The sequence below is a fragment of the Camelus ferus genome, chromosome 19, assembly GCF_009834535.1.
Source record: "Camelus ferus isolate YT-003-E chromosome 19, BCGSAC_Cfer_1.0, whole genome shotgun sequence".
Taxonomy (NCBI): Eukaryota; Metazoa; Chordata; class Mammalia; order Artiodactyla; family Camelidae; genus Camelus; species Camelus ferus.
In genome coordinates, this window is record NC_045714.1 from 38,563,904 (window position 1) to 38,577,154 (window position 13,251).

Below are 13,251 nucleotides of genomic sequence, written 5' to 3' on the forward strand. Positions count from 1 at the left end.
TAAAACAATAGCAAAACCAGGGAATTGACTTTACATAAGCCATATAGTTTATTCAGATTTCACAAGTTTTATATGCAGTCATTTGTGTATGTGTGTAGGATTGTGCAGTTTTGTCACATGCATAGATTCGTGCAACTATACCGCCATCAGTACCTAGAAATGTTTGATCGCCACCAAGATCCCTTGTTCTACTGCTTTATAATTACACCCATTCCACTCCCCTACCCCCATCCCTAACCTAACACTGATACTAATCTCTTCTCCATCTCTATAATTTTCTCATTTCAAAAATGTTATATAAATGGAATCATGCAGTAGGTAACTTTTGGGGATTTATTTTATTCAAATAATTCCCTGGAGATTCACCCAGGTTGTTGTGTGTATCAGTAGTTTGTCCATTTTTATTGCTGAGTCATAATCCATGGTGTGGATGTGCGATGATGTGTTTAACCAGTCACTCACTGAAGGACCTGTGAGTTATTTACAATTTGGGCCTATTACAAATAAAGCTGCTATAAATTCTTTTATAATATGGCCTTAGGAAAATCATAGACTCTTTCTGAGCCTGGAGATAACTACCACACAGAATGGCTCTGAAGTCAATGAGTAAAGACATGTAAAAGACATGGTACCAGGTCTGGTATTATTTGGATGTTCTTTAACTTTTTACATCAATGTTTTATAGTTTTCAGTATAAGAACCTGCACATATTTTGTTATATATAATATTTCATGCTTTTGGTGCTGCTATAAATAGTATTGTTTAAAATTTTTTGATTTTTAATTGTTTGATACTGTATAAAATGTAATTGAATTTTTATTTAGTAACTTGTGTCCTTCATTAATCTGGAAACTCAGCCCCATTGGGTTGTTTCCTTAAGTTTTTACTACCCTCCCACCCCCAAATCCACTTGACATCATTTGTTTTTCAGAATCTCAAGTTAGTTGTTGTTTCTATTTTGTCCAGAGTTTTTAGTTGTAACAGACTGGGGAGAGAGGCCGTAATAGGGTTATTCCATCTTCGTAGCCCCTGGAATTCATTATTTATTCTGACAATCAAATTATCTCAGATTTGACTAGCAGGAGCCCTTCAGGCTGACTTATGCGTCCTTTCGATACGTCTCCATGTATAACACATTTTATTTATCCATTCATTTCTCAATAGACATTTGAGTTACTTCTCCCTTTTGACTATTGTGAATAAAGCTGCTGTGAACATTGGTGTACTGACATCTGAGTCCCTGCTGTTAATTCCTTTGAGTACATACCCAGAAGTGGAATTGCTGGGCCACATGGTAATTCTTTATTTGGCTTTTTGAGGAACTATCTATGTCTTCCACAGCAGCTCCCCCATCATACATTCCCACCAGCAATGCACAAGGGTTTCAATTTCTCCTCATCCTTGCCAACACTCGTTATTTTGCATTTTTTTAAATGTGAGGTATTAAATAGAAAATTTTAAGATAAATTACTAATGGACAAGAAATTGAGATTTTGACAGACTTAGTAATCCTATAATTTCACTTACACACATCACATACTACATACATCATCCAGGGGGCCAGCTGTGATCATGGTGAAGAGGAAGCCGGTTCAGCTAATGAGTGATTTGGATAAAAAGCCCCCAGGACATTCCATTTGTATGTGTGTGTATTTTTTTTAAAATTTTTATTACAAAATCTATGAGGCTTGCTCTGGTCTTTCTACTGGCTATTAACCTCTTTTTGATAACCTTTTTCATCATGTATGTTTGATCTTGGGATGAAGGTATATTTTATCTTTTGATGTTTTGATGAGCCATAGGTAACTGGTCTAAGGTGCTTAATCTAACTGGATTATGTTTGTAATTAACTTGGTTTTTAGTAATTCTCATTCCTGATAAGACAGTGTCAGTTCAGAAGCCTAGATATTTCCTAATCCTTTTGAGTTTTCCTCCTTTCACTGATTTCTATTCAGTGATTGTGACCCTCTTAGTTCCCAGTTTCAGTGAACCTCTTTTTACTGTGGTGTTCTACCAGTGGCTCTGTGTTCCTGATTGTACTGCATTGGTTTTGTTAATTAAAAACTGATTCATTCATTTGAATAGATGATACATATATATCTAATACAAAAATCAGAAGTCAGAAAAGAGTAATTATTATACTTCTGCTTTTCTTCATCCTTTCCTATTCAGTTTGTTATTTTCAGTTCCCTTTATATCTTTAAATATGTTTATACATCTGTTTCTAGGTTTATCAAGTTTAAAAGCTCTCTTAAGATTTACAGTTATGAAAGTTCAAGAAACCCTTATACTCAACCCTCCCACTTGCTTTGTTTAAATTTATTTATTTATTTTTGGGGAGAGAGGTAATTGGGCTTATTTATTTATTTAATGGAGGTACTGGGGATTGAACCCAGGACCTCGTGCATGCTAAGCATGTGCTCTATCACTGAGCTATACCTACCCCCTCAACCCTCCCACTTTTCCATCTCTGTATATCTCCATACTTGTTAGCCATATTATTCTTGGTTCCTTTTTAATTGTTCATTTCCAGCTCCTTCACTTGCTTTTTGCAATCACATTCTCTGTATTCAGCAAGGCTAGCTTCCTTTTTGATGTTTCTGAAATGACCTTCACTTCAGAGTTTTTTTTTTTTTTAAAGTACTTTCTTTCCTGAGCTGCCAGTGCCATCTCCTCCAGTTGCTTCATCATCTCTTCTTTGAACTATTGCATCTTTGCTTTGATCTCTTGTTTTAAAATTCATTAAGCCCTTTGAATCCTTTGTTGTTCATGATTGTCATCTTTTTCATGTTAATTTTTTTCTGGTGAGTGCCTTTCATCTAACATTTGTTTTTCTTGTTCCCTGCCTCCCTCTTCCACTTTTCTGTAATATATTTATATAGGTCTGGGCTATTTATTTTTTTATTCTAACTCCCCCTTTAAATGAAGTGAGGTCTTCCTGGACCAGCTAGCTGTCTGTTGCAGTTGAGTGGGAAAGGGACTAGAGTAGAATTCCAGGCTGGTAGGAAGTCTTTTAGGGTCATTAGCGAAGCTCCTTTTGATAAGGGTTTTGTGTGAGTGAATTCAGTTCTTCCTCTTCGTAGCAGATGGAGCTTGGCAGCTGCAGGCTTGCAAAAATGACACGTCTGTGTGTTTCCCTGGTCAGCCCACATGCCAGGGAAGCTCCCAGAGCCAGCCCTTACATCACATCCCAGTGTTCAACAGAATATGCTGTTGGTTCTGCCTTCAAGGTGCACGACCTTCTCTGACCTTCTCTGGAGGACTCCAGCCTCTGCCAGCTCTCCCTAAGTGGGACCTCAGCCCCAAGCATCCTCTTTTGGCTTTAACCCTCTGTGTCTTCTGGGCACTTGCCATTTCTGCATTAACATGGTGGGTTCCTGGTCTGAGCACCTTTGCCAGAGGGCCTTTTCTGCCACTGAATTGCTCATCCCAGAAATGCTGGCAAATGAATGCTTCTAAGAGCAGCCCTCAACCAATGTGACAGTTCTGAGGTGTAGGGGAGCAAAATTTGCCACCCCAAAATGTGTCTCTTTGGCATAAAGATTAATTTAAGCTGATTATTTTTAAGAAACAGAAACCTCAGGCAGTCTTTCTTTTTACCTCCCCCTTAGCTGCCTGAAGAATTTAGATAAAAGTCCTATTCCTGAATAGAGCTAATACCAGAGACATCTGCAGAGAATCTGAGCTTGGGTGGGGTGGGGGTTGGTGTGGGCAGGGGTAGGGGATACTCCGCAGGACTCTGACCCAGTCCTTTCTATGACCCATTGTCTCTATATGGCTCAGCGAACATCTGTGTACCAAATATTTATTTTTTCCATCTCCATATGTGAAATAGCCTTGAAGTCTCAAATCACTACCCTCAACATCCTCTTTTGTCTTTAGCTGAAGAAGCTGAAAGTTAAGGTGAGGATTTTGGCCATTTTGGCGAATTACTCAGTTTTCCTGGGTCTCTCCCAAGTATACATGTTATTAAACTTTTGTTTGATTTTCTCCTGTTAATCTGTCTCCTGTCAGTTTAATTCTTATACCAGCCGGAAGAACCTAGAAGGGTAGAGGAACATTTCTTCCTTCCTGACAGAGGCATGGTCTGTACAGTCTTACTAAATAAGGTCCCCAGTACGTCAGAGCCCCAGATGCCGACAAGAGTGACATTAACCTGTTTTTGTCAAAAATTGTTTTTGATATATGAAGATCGTGTGATTTTTCTCCTTAGTCATGCTAACTTAACAAATTATATTCATAGATTCTCTGTTGACCATCCTTGTATTCCTGAAATGATGTTATTTTAAAATGTGGTATTGAATTCTGTTTGCTTAATACTTTAATATTTATTAAATTATTAAAATATTACATATTTTAATAATTTAAATAGTATTTGTAAATGGGATGAATCTCTAGCTTTCCCGTTTTATGCAACTTTTATCAGGTTTTAGTGTAAGTATTCTCCTTATTTCATAAAAAGAATTTGGTAGTTTTCCTTCTTTTTATGCTCTGGAACACTTTTGAGAATTATTAAGATTATCTGAAGTTGCCTGTGAAAACTTAAGACCTGGTACTTTTTTCTTTTTTGGGGGTGGTGGTGAGAGAGCTCTTCTACAACTTTCTCTATTTCACCTATTCTCCTATTCTTTCTATTAGATAGTTTCTTTTGGGGTCACTTTGGCAAATTATATTTTCTTAGAATATTACCCATAAAATCCCAGTATTTAAGTGTTGATAATTTATTCAAAATTAAAAAAAAACTTCATCATAACATGATAGCAGATATGGCCTGTGGACCACCATTTTGCAGCCACTGATTATAGTCAAAAAATTTTAGACCTGAAAGAGGCCATATAGATCCTGTCCTGGCAGTAATGAACAGGGAACAGGTAACACAGGTTGTATGAGGTGAAAGACTTAGGTGAACTGGAGAGCCCATTCCCCAGCTAAAGTTAAGCAAGTTAAGTTTTCACAGTATTTTAACCAAAACACCATGTGGGCCAGATAAAGCAGTCTGCAAGCTCAGTGTAGCTCGTGGGTGGCTGGCTGGTTTGTGGCCTCTGCCAGCCCAGCCTCACTTCCTCCTACACCTCCTGGGCATCTCACTTTCCAGCCGCATCTCATGCTTTCTGAACAGGCCTTGCCCTTTCTTCGTATAACTTTGTAGCTTTATTCTAGTCGGACTTTCTCTTATGGCTATAGAGGCATATTCCTTTCCTACCATATTGTGAGCTCCTAATAAGCAGGGGCCATATTTTATTCATCTTTGTATATAGTTGTATATTCATGTTTTGTACGTAGTTGGAGGTCTCTATATGCAAAATAATAAGGATATTTTTATCTTGAAAATAAATTATTTGTGGAAATGACTCTAACTCCATTTTATGAGGAAGATGAGGCCCAACATAGTCAACTTATCCAAGATCAAGAGGAATAGGACCAGTGTTCTTTCTGACATTCAGCCCTATAGCTATTCAGTTATAAGATTAGGAACTGGGATAGAAACAGAGCTTTCTTATTTTCTAGAACTGAATTCAGTGTCTGACACCGAGTCCCCAGCTTGCTTCCTTGCAGACAACTTAATTTAGATGTCTTCAGGTAAATTGAGATCCAGTCTAGTGATTTTGAGGGGATGTAATTTCAGGCTTATTGACCCATCTTCAGAGCTCTCCAAACTTCCTGCCTCTTCCTTACTGCACTGATCCAATTTCCAGGGGAAATTATACAACCACAACTGGCAAGAGGTGAGGTTGGGAGTGTCTCCTTTTGAGGTTTCATCAGATTCTTGGTTTTACTTACTGGCATCCTCTGATGACCCCCTTAACCTGGATCCTCTCCATGTCACCTGGATCCTGAGACAACTCAGAGGACTGATGGGACACCCCCTGTCCATAGCCACCTCCAACCATCTCTCTTGCTTTCCCCATGTCTAATAGTTTCTCTCAGAAATCCTCTAAACTCTTCTAGGGGATCTTATATTTCCTTCCTCAAGCCTAGGTTTGTGATGGGGGTAGGGAGACACAACACTGCTTTTCTCTTTTTCTGAAACTTCCTCTTCCTCTGTCTTTCTCGGAGTTTTTTACATCTTTTCTTCAGATAAGGGGAAAAAAATAGTTCTACCTTTTCTCACCTCTGTAAGTGATTAATGTTTCACCAGAGTGGTGGCCTTTGAATTTAGTCATTTAGAGCCTCAGTCTGTCTTTTCAGCTGTCCAGCTGTCCTCACTGAATTCAGTACCCATCCAGTTGGGGGCGGCTTAGCTGGATAGGAGGGGCACATCAGGCAATACTTGAAGTCATAGTTTTTCACTAAAGATTCTTGTACAAAAGCAGGTTGGGATTATCAACTGCTGTCTTTGATCTAGTAGAAAAAAGTACTCTGGGACCCTTATGCTTCCCTTTTGGAAGGACCTCAGAGTCATTGAGTTCTCATCACCAAGTTCTTTTTAACATTTGGCATCCCATTTGGTCGAGGACTTCTGATTTGCTCACTGTTCCTGATTTGCTGATTTTACAAGATTTATAGGATAGTGCCACACACCTACACTCCAGGTTCTCCAGTTTCTAAGCCTCAGAGTGGTCCCCAGGCTGAGGTGTCAGATGCCCCATCCCCAGTCCAGAAGTCTCCTGCTTTCAAGATGGCCTAGTGACTCCGGCGGTCATTTAGCTACTTTGAGCCTCAGCCTCTTGGAAGGAGTGGCTGTGAAGTCCCTCACCTTGTGGTAGTTGTGAGGATTAACTCAGATAATGCCTATGAGTGCTCAATAAGTGTTAGATTCCCAGTTTCCAGTTATTTCCCACTGCCCTCTCTTCCTTCTAGAATCCTCCACTGTGACATGAGATTCTGAGAATGAGATTTGTCAGAACAGGGCTTCCAGCTGCTGTTGGTAGGATCTGAGGAACAGAGAGGAGCTCTTATGTTGCCACTGAGGGAAGCTGTTTCTAGTATAACAGGATTCTTCGGGGAAGATTTATGGTCCTACCCTTGAAAGACAAAGGGGCTGTTGTGCCATTTGCCACCTCAGGAACCATGAGGAGATACAGTGTGCCCCATTCCTGGCAGATCCTGAAGAAGGAATTGGTGAGGAGTGTCAGGGCCCCTGGGAGGGAAGAGTGGAAGATTGAACTGACAGGTGTTTTGGGGAAGGGAGAGGCAGGTGTAGGAGGGGGCCTTGGGTGAATGTGGCTGCCCTGTACCTTTTGGAGTCACAAAGGAAAGCATTCCAGGTTAGGCTTCAGAAAGACTGAATTCTGACCCCTGCCTTGTAGCCTACTCTGCCCTCGACACTGGGCAGGTCAGAAGCCCCTGAGAACTGTTCTGGACCCACCCTTCACGCTGTTAGGAGATCCAGAGAGAATAAGGCCAGGCCTCAGGGTAGAGTAGTAGTAGGCTAAACTTATGGACTCTGGAGCCAGGCGTCCTGGGCTCAAATCTCTATCACCTATTAGTCCTGTGACTGATATTAGTATTAGGCAAGTTACATGATTTGCTGTGCCTGTTTTCTCCTCTATGAAGGGTGATAACATCAGTGCCTGCTGCGTTGCTTTATTGATGAGGATTAAATGAATCAATACATAGAAAGGGCTTAGAATAGTGCCTGACAATGGCAAATTGTATTCAGTAAATATTAATTTTATTAAGAAAGCCTTGCCCCACATTTCCTTTGGATCTGTAATTTAAGGATAAATTACAGTTACAGGTGAAGTGCCTCCGCATCCCACTCCCTTTCTCCTCACTGGCAACCACTTTCCTGAGGTTGATGTGTACCCTTCCTATCGGTATTTAAACATTTTGTTACATACGTATGTATGTACCCATAAGCAACTACAGTGTGCGGCACAATTTAAAGAATGGTGTTATAAATGGCACATCTCATTTCACCTTTTTTCCACCCAAAATCATGTGCGAGCATTGCCCACATTGACACACACTGCTCTAGTGCCGTGTCCGGTCCTGTGACTGTCCTGGATATGTCCTCTACTGGTGGACACTTCAGTGTCTTTAGCTCTTCACTGTTCCAGCATACCCTGGTCATCCCCATGGCTATCTCCGTGTGCACGTGTGTGAGTTTCTCTGAAGTGTATACATAAAGTGCAAACAATTCCTTGATTGTAAAGTGCACACATCCTCAGCTTTTCAAAATGTTGCCAAATTGCTCTCCAATGTAGTCGTGCCATATTTCTCATTTCCCCACTCTGATAAGTGTAAAATGGTATCTTGGTACTTTCATTACATTTCCATTATTTTTGGTGATGTTCAGAATCTTTTCATTGTTTATAGGTGGTTTGAGTTTCCTTTTGAATTACCTGCTTATATCCTTTGTTCATTTTTCTTTTGGGTTATTTGCATTTTTCTTTTAATTTGTAGAACTTTTAAAATTAAAAAAAATTTGGATAGTAACCCTTTCTGATGGTAATTCTTTATAATTCTGAATAGTAATCCTTTGTGAATTATATGATGGCGAATATATTCTTCTAGTCTGCAGTTTGTCTTTTCCTTCTGTTGATGATGTTCTTATTAACAGAAGTTAATAAACAAAAGTTTTCAGTTTTTGCCTTTTTTTAATTATGGAAATTTTTAAACATAAAAGTTGAAATATATATAATGATCACGACCCTTAGATCCAACAATCAACATTTTGCCATATATTAGCTTTATGTATTGGCATGTGTGTGTGGGCACAGATGTGTTTGCTGAACCCTTTCAAAATAAATTGTATACTTTATAATACTTCTTTCTTAAAAATAAGGACATGACCACAATATCACTATAATACTAAGAAAATTAACACTAATTCCCTAATATATAATATCTAGTCATATTCAGTTTCCTTATTTATCCCTAAAATGTCTTTTACAGCTTGTTGTTATAAATCAGGAGCCAGTCCAGGTTCATATTTTGCATTTGTTTGTATGTATCTTGAGTATTAATCTAGAACAGCCCCCGCACTTGGTTTTTTCCTCATGAAGTTGACTTTTTGAAGAAACTGGGTTAATTAGTAGATTGTTTCGCATTCTAGATTTGTCTCTTTGATGTTGAACTTGTTTCCCTGCCCTCTGTATTTACTTGGGATGGAGAAACTGATTTGTTCTCAGTTCTAAATTCTCAGGGAAAAGCTAGGATGGCCTGTCTTGGATCACAAATTATATTAGTTTTCTCTTGGCTGCTATAGCACAATTTAGTGGCTTGAAACAACATACATTTATTATCTTCTGTAGGCTAGAAGTCTGGCACAGGTTAAAATCCAAGTGTTAGCAGGCCTGTGTTTCTTTCTTGAGGTTGGAAGGAAGAATCTATTCCCTTGACTTTCTGTCTTCTAGAGACCACCCTCATTCCTCTGCCTTCAAAGCCAGCAGTGTTGCATCTCCTGACCGTTCTTCCCTCAGATCCATCTGATTCCAAAATGCAGGCTCTTCGCATCACCCCTCACTGCCAGCCCTTACTCTTGCACATTATTTTCTGGACCAAAGTGAAGGATTTGACAGTTAACTAGAGCTGGACTGGTGAATGTTTTAGCAGTTGGATCCTGGGGAGGGAGATGCCCCCATTTGTTGTACTTGCCAGTTTCTGTGGCATAAATACTCCTGTCCTAGTCAGTTTAAAGCCACCAACATGATTTCAACAGGCTTGAAAAATTCCTGAAGATATAACCAGCAACACCACAGCACTTAATCCTATTGCATTTCGCCCAGTTCAGCACTATCTAGGCTGCTATTGACTGTTGGTTTCCACTGATCTTGTTTGTTTTGTTTCCGCAGGGGCTGTACCAGCTCACTATGGATATCATTAAGATGATCCGAGTGTGTAAAATGTTTCGCCAAGGCCTCAGGGGATTTCGGGAATATCAGATCATTGAGACTGCTCACAGAAAGAACCCTGTCTTCTCTTTCTGGGATGTAAGCTGCTGGGGTTCGCAGGTTTATGAGGCTTTAAAGGAGCCCAATAAGTAACACTTCACTTCCCAGCCCAAGTTCTGAATCAGTTGAGAGAGAAGACAAAGGGTAAAACAGATAGGAGACCCAGCTGTCACTTTTATTAATGATAAGACTTATATTGGAGAAGGTGACTGGTATCATCAAGTGAGAGGGTTACCTAATATTAAACCCCATAATTCTTTCCTGCCCCTTCATTTAGACAAGAAGGGGACATTTGCAGGGCCACTTTGGTGACCATGCTTTCTAGATTTACTAGAAGGTTCCAATTTCAAATATTGTATCCCAGTGATAGATCATGAGCACCTTTTTGGTTCTAACAAGTTGATCATTATTCCATTAACTGGTTCTGGTTTCCCAAAGGTGTCTTCATTACTATCTAGAGCTCCAAAGTTTCCCCAGTTAATACCTGGACAAACCCTGCCCATATTCCTATTATTCCAAGAGTGACTAGATCCAGCCCCTGCCTCCACCTCATCCAAGGATTCACTCCAAGATATTTCCCAGAATGGTTCCTGAAGGCTAGCAGCCAAGGAGAGGGGTTTGGGAGGGATGGTGGTGATGGAGGAATGGAAGGTGGTCTCAAATTGGTTTCTCAGGGGCCAGCATGTAATGTAACTGGGTGTGTGTAGCTGAGTTTAAGATGCATCAGGGAGTAGGCAACTGTGGTGCAGCTGGAGAGGAAGGGCTTGCCCCATCTGAAGATAATTCAGATTCATATGTTATGGAGACACTGTGCTTGCCAAACCAAACAACATCCACAGCCAGATTCTGCCCTGTTGTTGGGCCATGAGATGAGAAAGGGTGGAGTAGGAGTGTGGTAACCTCAGGAAGGGCATTCTGACTCAAGGTGTCATGCGGTGGTGAAGCAAAAGGCCCTGGAGACCAGGAGTGTTTGGTTCCCAGGAGACTTGGGCTGATGCCCAGGCAGTTGGAAGGTGAAGACCAGAGTCAGGTTTGTTATCAGGGGAGTGTGAGGCTAATCCTGACAACACTGCACAGTCAGGATGGCCTTGCACAGAGCAGAAGCTTCTCAGGGACAGCCTATGGGGGTCACACGTCTTCTGGGTAGAGGGCTGGGGGGCAGGGGTGTTATGATAGCAGAGAGAACTGTAGACTGGTTTTCAGTGGGGTATGTGAATCCAGATCTTTCTGACACCACCTTTTTCTTTCATTGGCCTCCCTGAGAAATACCACACAGGTGCACAGACTGTAAGTGGAGGGAAAAGACAGGGATCTGAGTGGACTCTAGGGAAGGACACGAGATGTGCCTAGAGATATGAGTGGGGGGGGGGTCCTGGTTTGGCCCACAATGGTGGTCAGAGCCTTGTTTGTCCCTTTCCTTCCCCCCTACTTCCCCCTGCATAGCTTTTTCCTCTCTCTGTGCCCCCTTCTCTTCTCTACTCTTTCCCCATCTTCTTTGCTTCTGTTAGGAAACAGGGTTGGCTTAGTTCATCCCTAAGACCTCCTACATCTCTTTCTTCTGGCCATCCTTTAGAGGCTATGTGATCCTTGGGTAACTTCCTTCACCCACCTCAAATCCTAAGTGGGGCTGCTTAATAAAACCTGCTTTGTCCTGATGACCTGATGATGCATATCCACTTCATTTGCTCTTTTTTTATCCTTCCTTTTTGTTCTTTTTTTTCTCTCTATTTTCTCTCTCTCTTTTTCTTTTTGCTTTTTTTCCCCTCTTCTTTTTCTTTCTCCATCCTTACTCTCTCTATCCTCCTTTCCTTCTCCCCACCCCATCTCTCTCTGCCTCCATTAAATAATATGTTGTCAATTCTGGGCCCAAGTCTTGTGCAGAGTTGGGGCTTTTGAGCAGATGGCAGAGGTGGACATGAGAGGCTCATCTGGTAGGAGTTTTCCCGTGGGTTCCCGCCTACGATGGTGAGCCAGGTGTGCAGAAGCATTTCAATGCAAAATTCTAGAAGCAGTCTTGCTGATTCTCCTTCCTCTCCCTGACTCCATTTTTTTTTTTTTTTTTTTTTTTTTTTTTTTTGTCGAGAAGAAGAAGCAAGGTCGAATCACATTTGATACCATGGACTTTGTAGCAGAGTCGGTATGTATAGATAGCTCTGACCTTGCTGCTGGGAATTTTGTTTGTTTTGCGTCATGGTTTGAAGGAAGCACTGGGCTGGGTATCAGGACAGCTGGGTTTAGTCCTGATTCTGCCACTAACCCAGTGTTCCACCTTGAGCTAGCCACTTAGTTTCCTCATCTATAAAATAGCTGATCCCCGTGACCCCTTTCAGTTCTGACATTCCAAGACTGGTAGCCACACACCTGACTTCCCCCTGCTTGCTGGAGCCCACTGTTGCTTGATAGCTGAGCAGAACTGGCAGGGGAGATCTCCTGCTCTTCGACCAGTGGGAAAACAGTGGAAGGCAAAGCAGAGAATGTGAGAGCCCCAGACAGAGGAGGAATAATTGATGTGGTGGGAAAAGCCCTGGCCTGTGTGTGAATTCTGGCTCTGCCCCAAACTTTCTGAGAGCTGCTGGGCATACCCGTTCCCAACCTGGGCTTGGGTGGCCATTCTGATGAGGAAATGCCTTTGTGTCATTTGGATTGTGTGACTTTTTCTCTGAATTTCAAGAATTATTATCTTCCCGGCTTTTCCCCACCAAATCTTGGATATTAAATTAAAATTTAAAATTTAATTTAAATTTTTAAAGAGGCTCACCTATTTATAGGGAAGACCTGAAGTACTTATCAACATAGACCTGATCCGACCCTGGCCTGGAGCAGCCATGCTTTTTCCCTCATGAAAAGCAGAGAGAACAGAGCTTTATAAGGGGTACCAGGACCACCTGTGCTATCCTGCTACCCTCTCCTCCCTTGAAGCCAAGGTGTGGCTTCTGTTGCCTGCCTCTCCTGGGCATAATCTAATTTTTCATGCCCCATGATGTATTAAGTACAGTGAAGTCATCCAAATTTTGAGTTTCTTCAGTTTTCAAGACCAGCCAATGTCTGACACTGAAGGTTACCCAAGTTTTGCCCTTCGGAAGGAGAAACTCGGGGTCTCCCTGAGAGCCACAGAACTCTAAAGATGAAGGCAATTCTGTGCACAACAGTAGAGGGAGAAAAGACAGCATGAAGGAAAAATCCATCATATAGGCAAGGCCTCTCTGCCTCTTGAATGAGTTATAACTGGCTTTGGCTCCACCAAGGAGATAGAGAGTAAAGACCCAATTTAAAAATCTGCCCTTTGAGTGTCTGCTAATGGGTACCAGGTTCCTTTTTAGGGCGATGAAAAGGTTCTAAAATCCATTGTGGTGATGGTTGCACAACTCTGTGACTATACTAAAAATCATTGAATTGGGGAATCATTGAATTT

The 13,251-nt window shown here is 41.2% G+C and overlaps 1 protein-coding gene across 1 annotated transcript in view; it reads left to right on the plus strand.

Moving 5' to 3' along the window:
• The first annotated feature begins 4,260 nt into the window (after positions 1–4,260).
• CNBD2 (cyclic nucleotide binding domain containing 2) overlaps positions 4,261–13,251 on the plus strand; it is a 48,387-nt gene continuing 39,396 nt past the window's right edge. Inside the window, exons 1-3 of the mRNA XM_032462240.1 lie at positions 4,261–7,062; positions 9,741–9,878; positions 11,926–11,976. Of these exons, the coding sequence (XP_032318131.1) occupies positions 6,955–7,062; positions 9,741–9,878; positions 11,926–11,976 (297 nt within the window). The 5' untranslated portion in view covers positions 4,261–6,954. The remainder of the gene's footprint in view (positions 7,063–9,740; positions 9,879–11,925; positions 11,977–13,251) is intronic.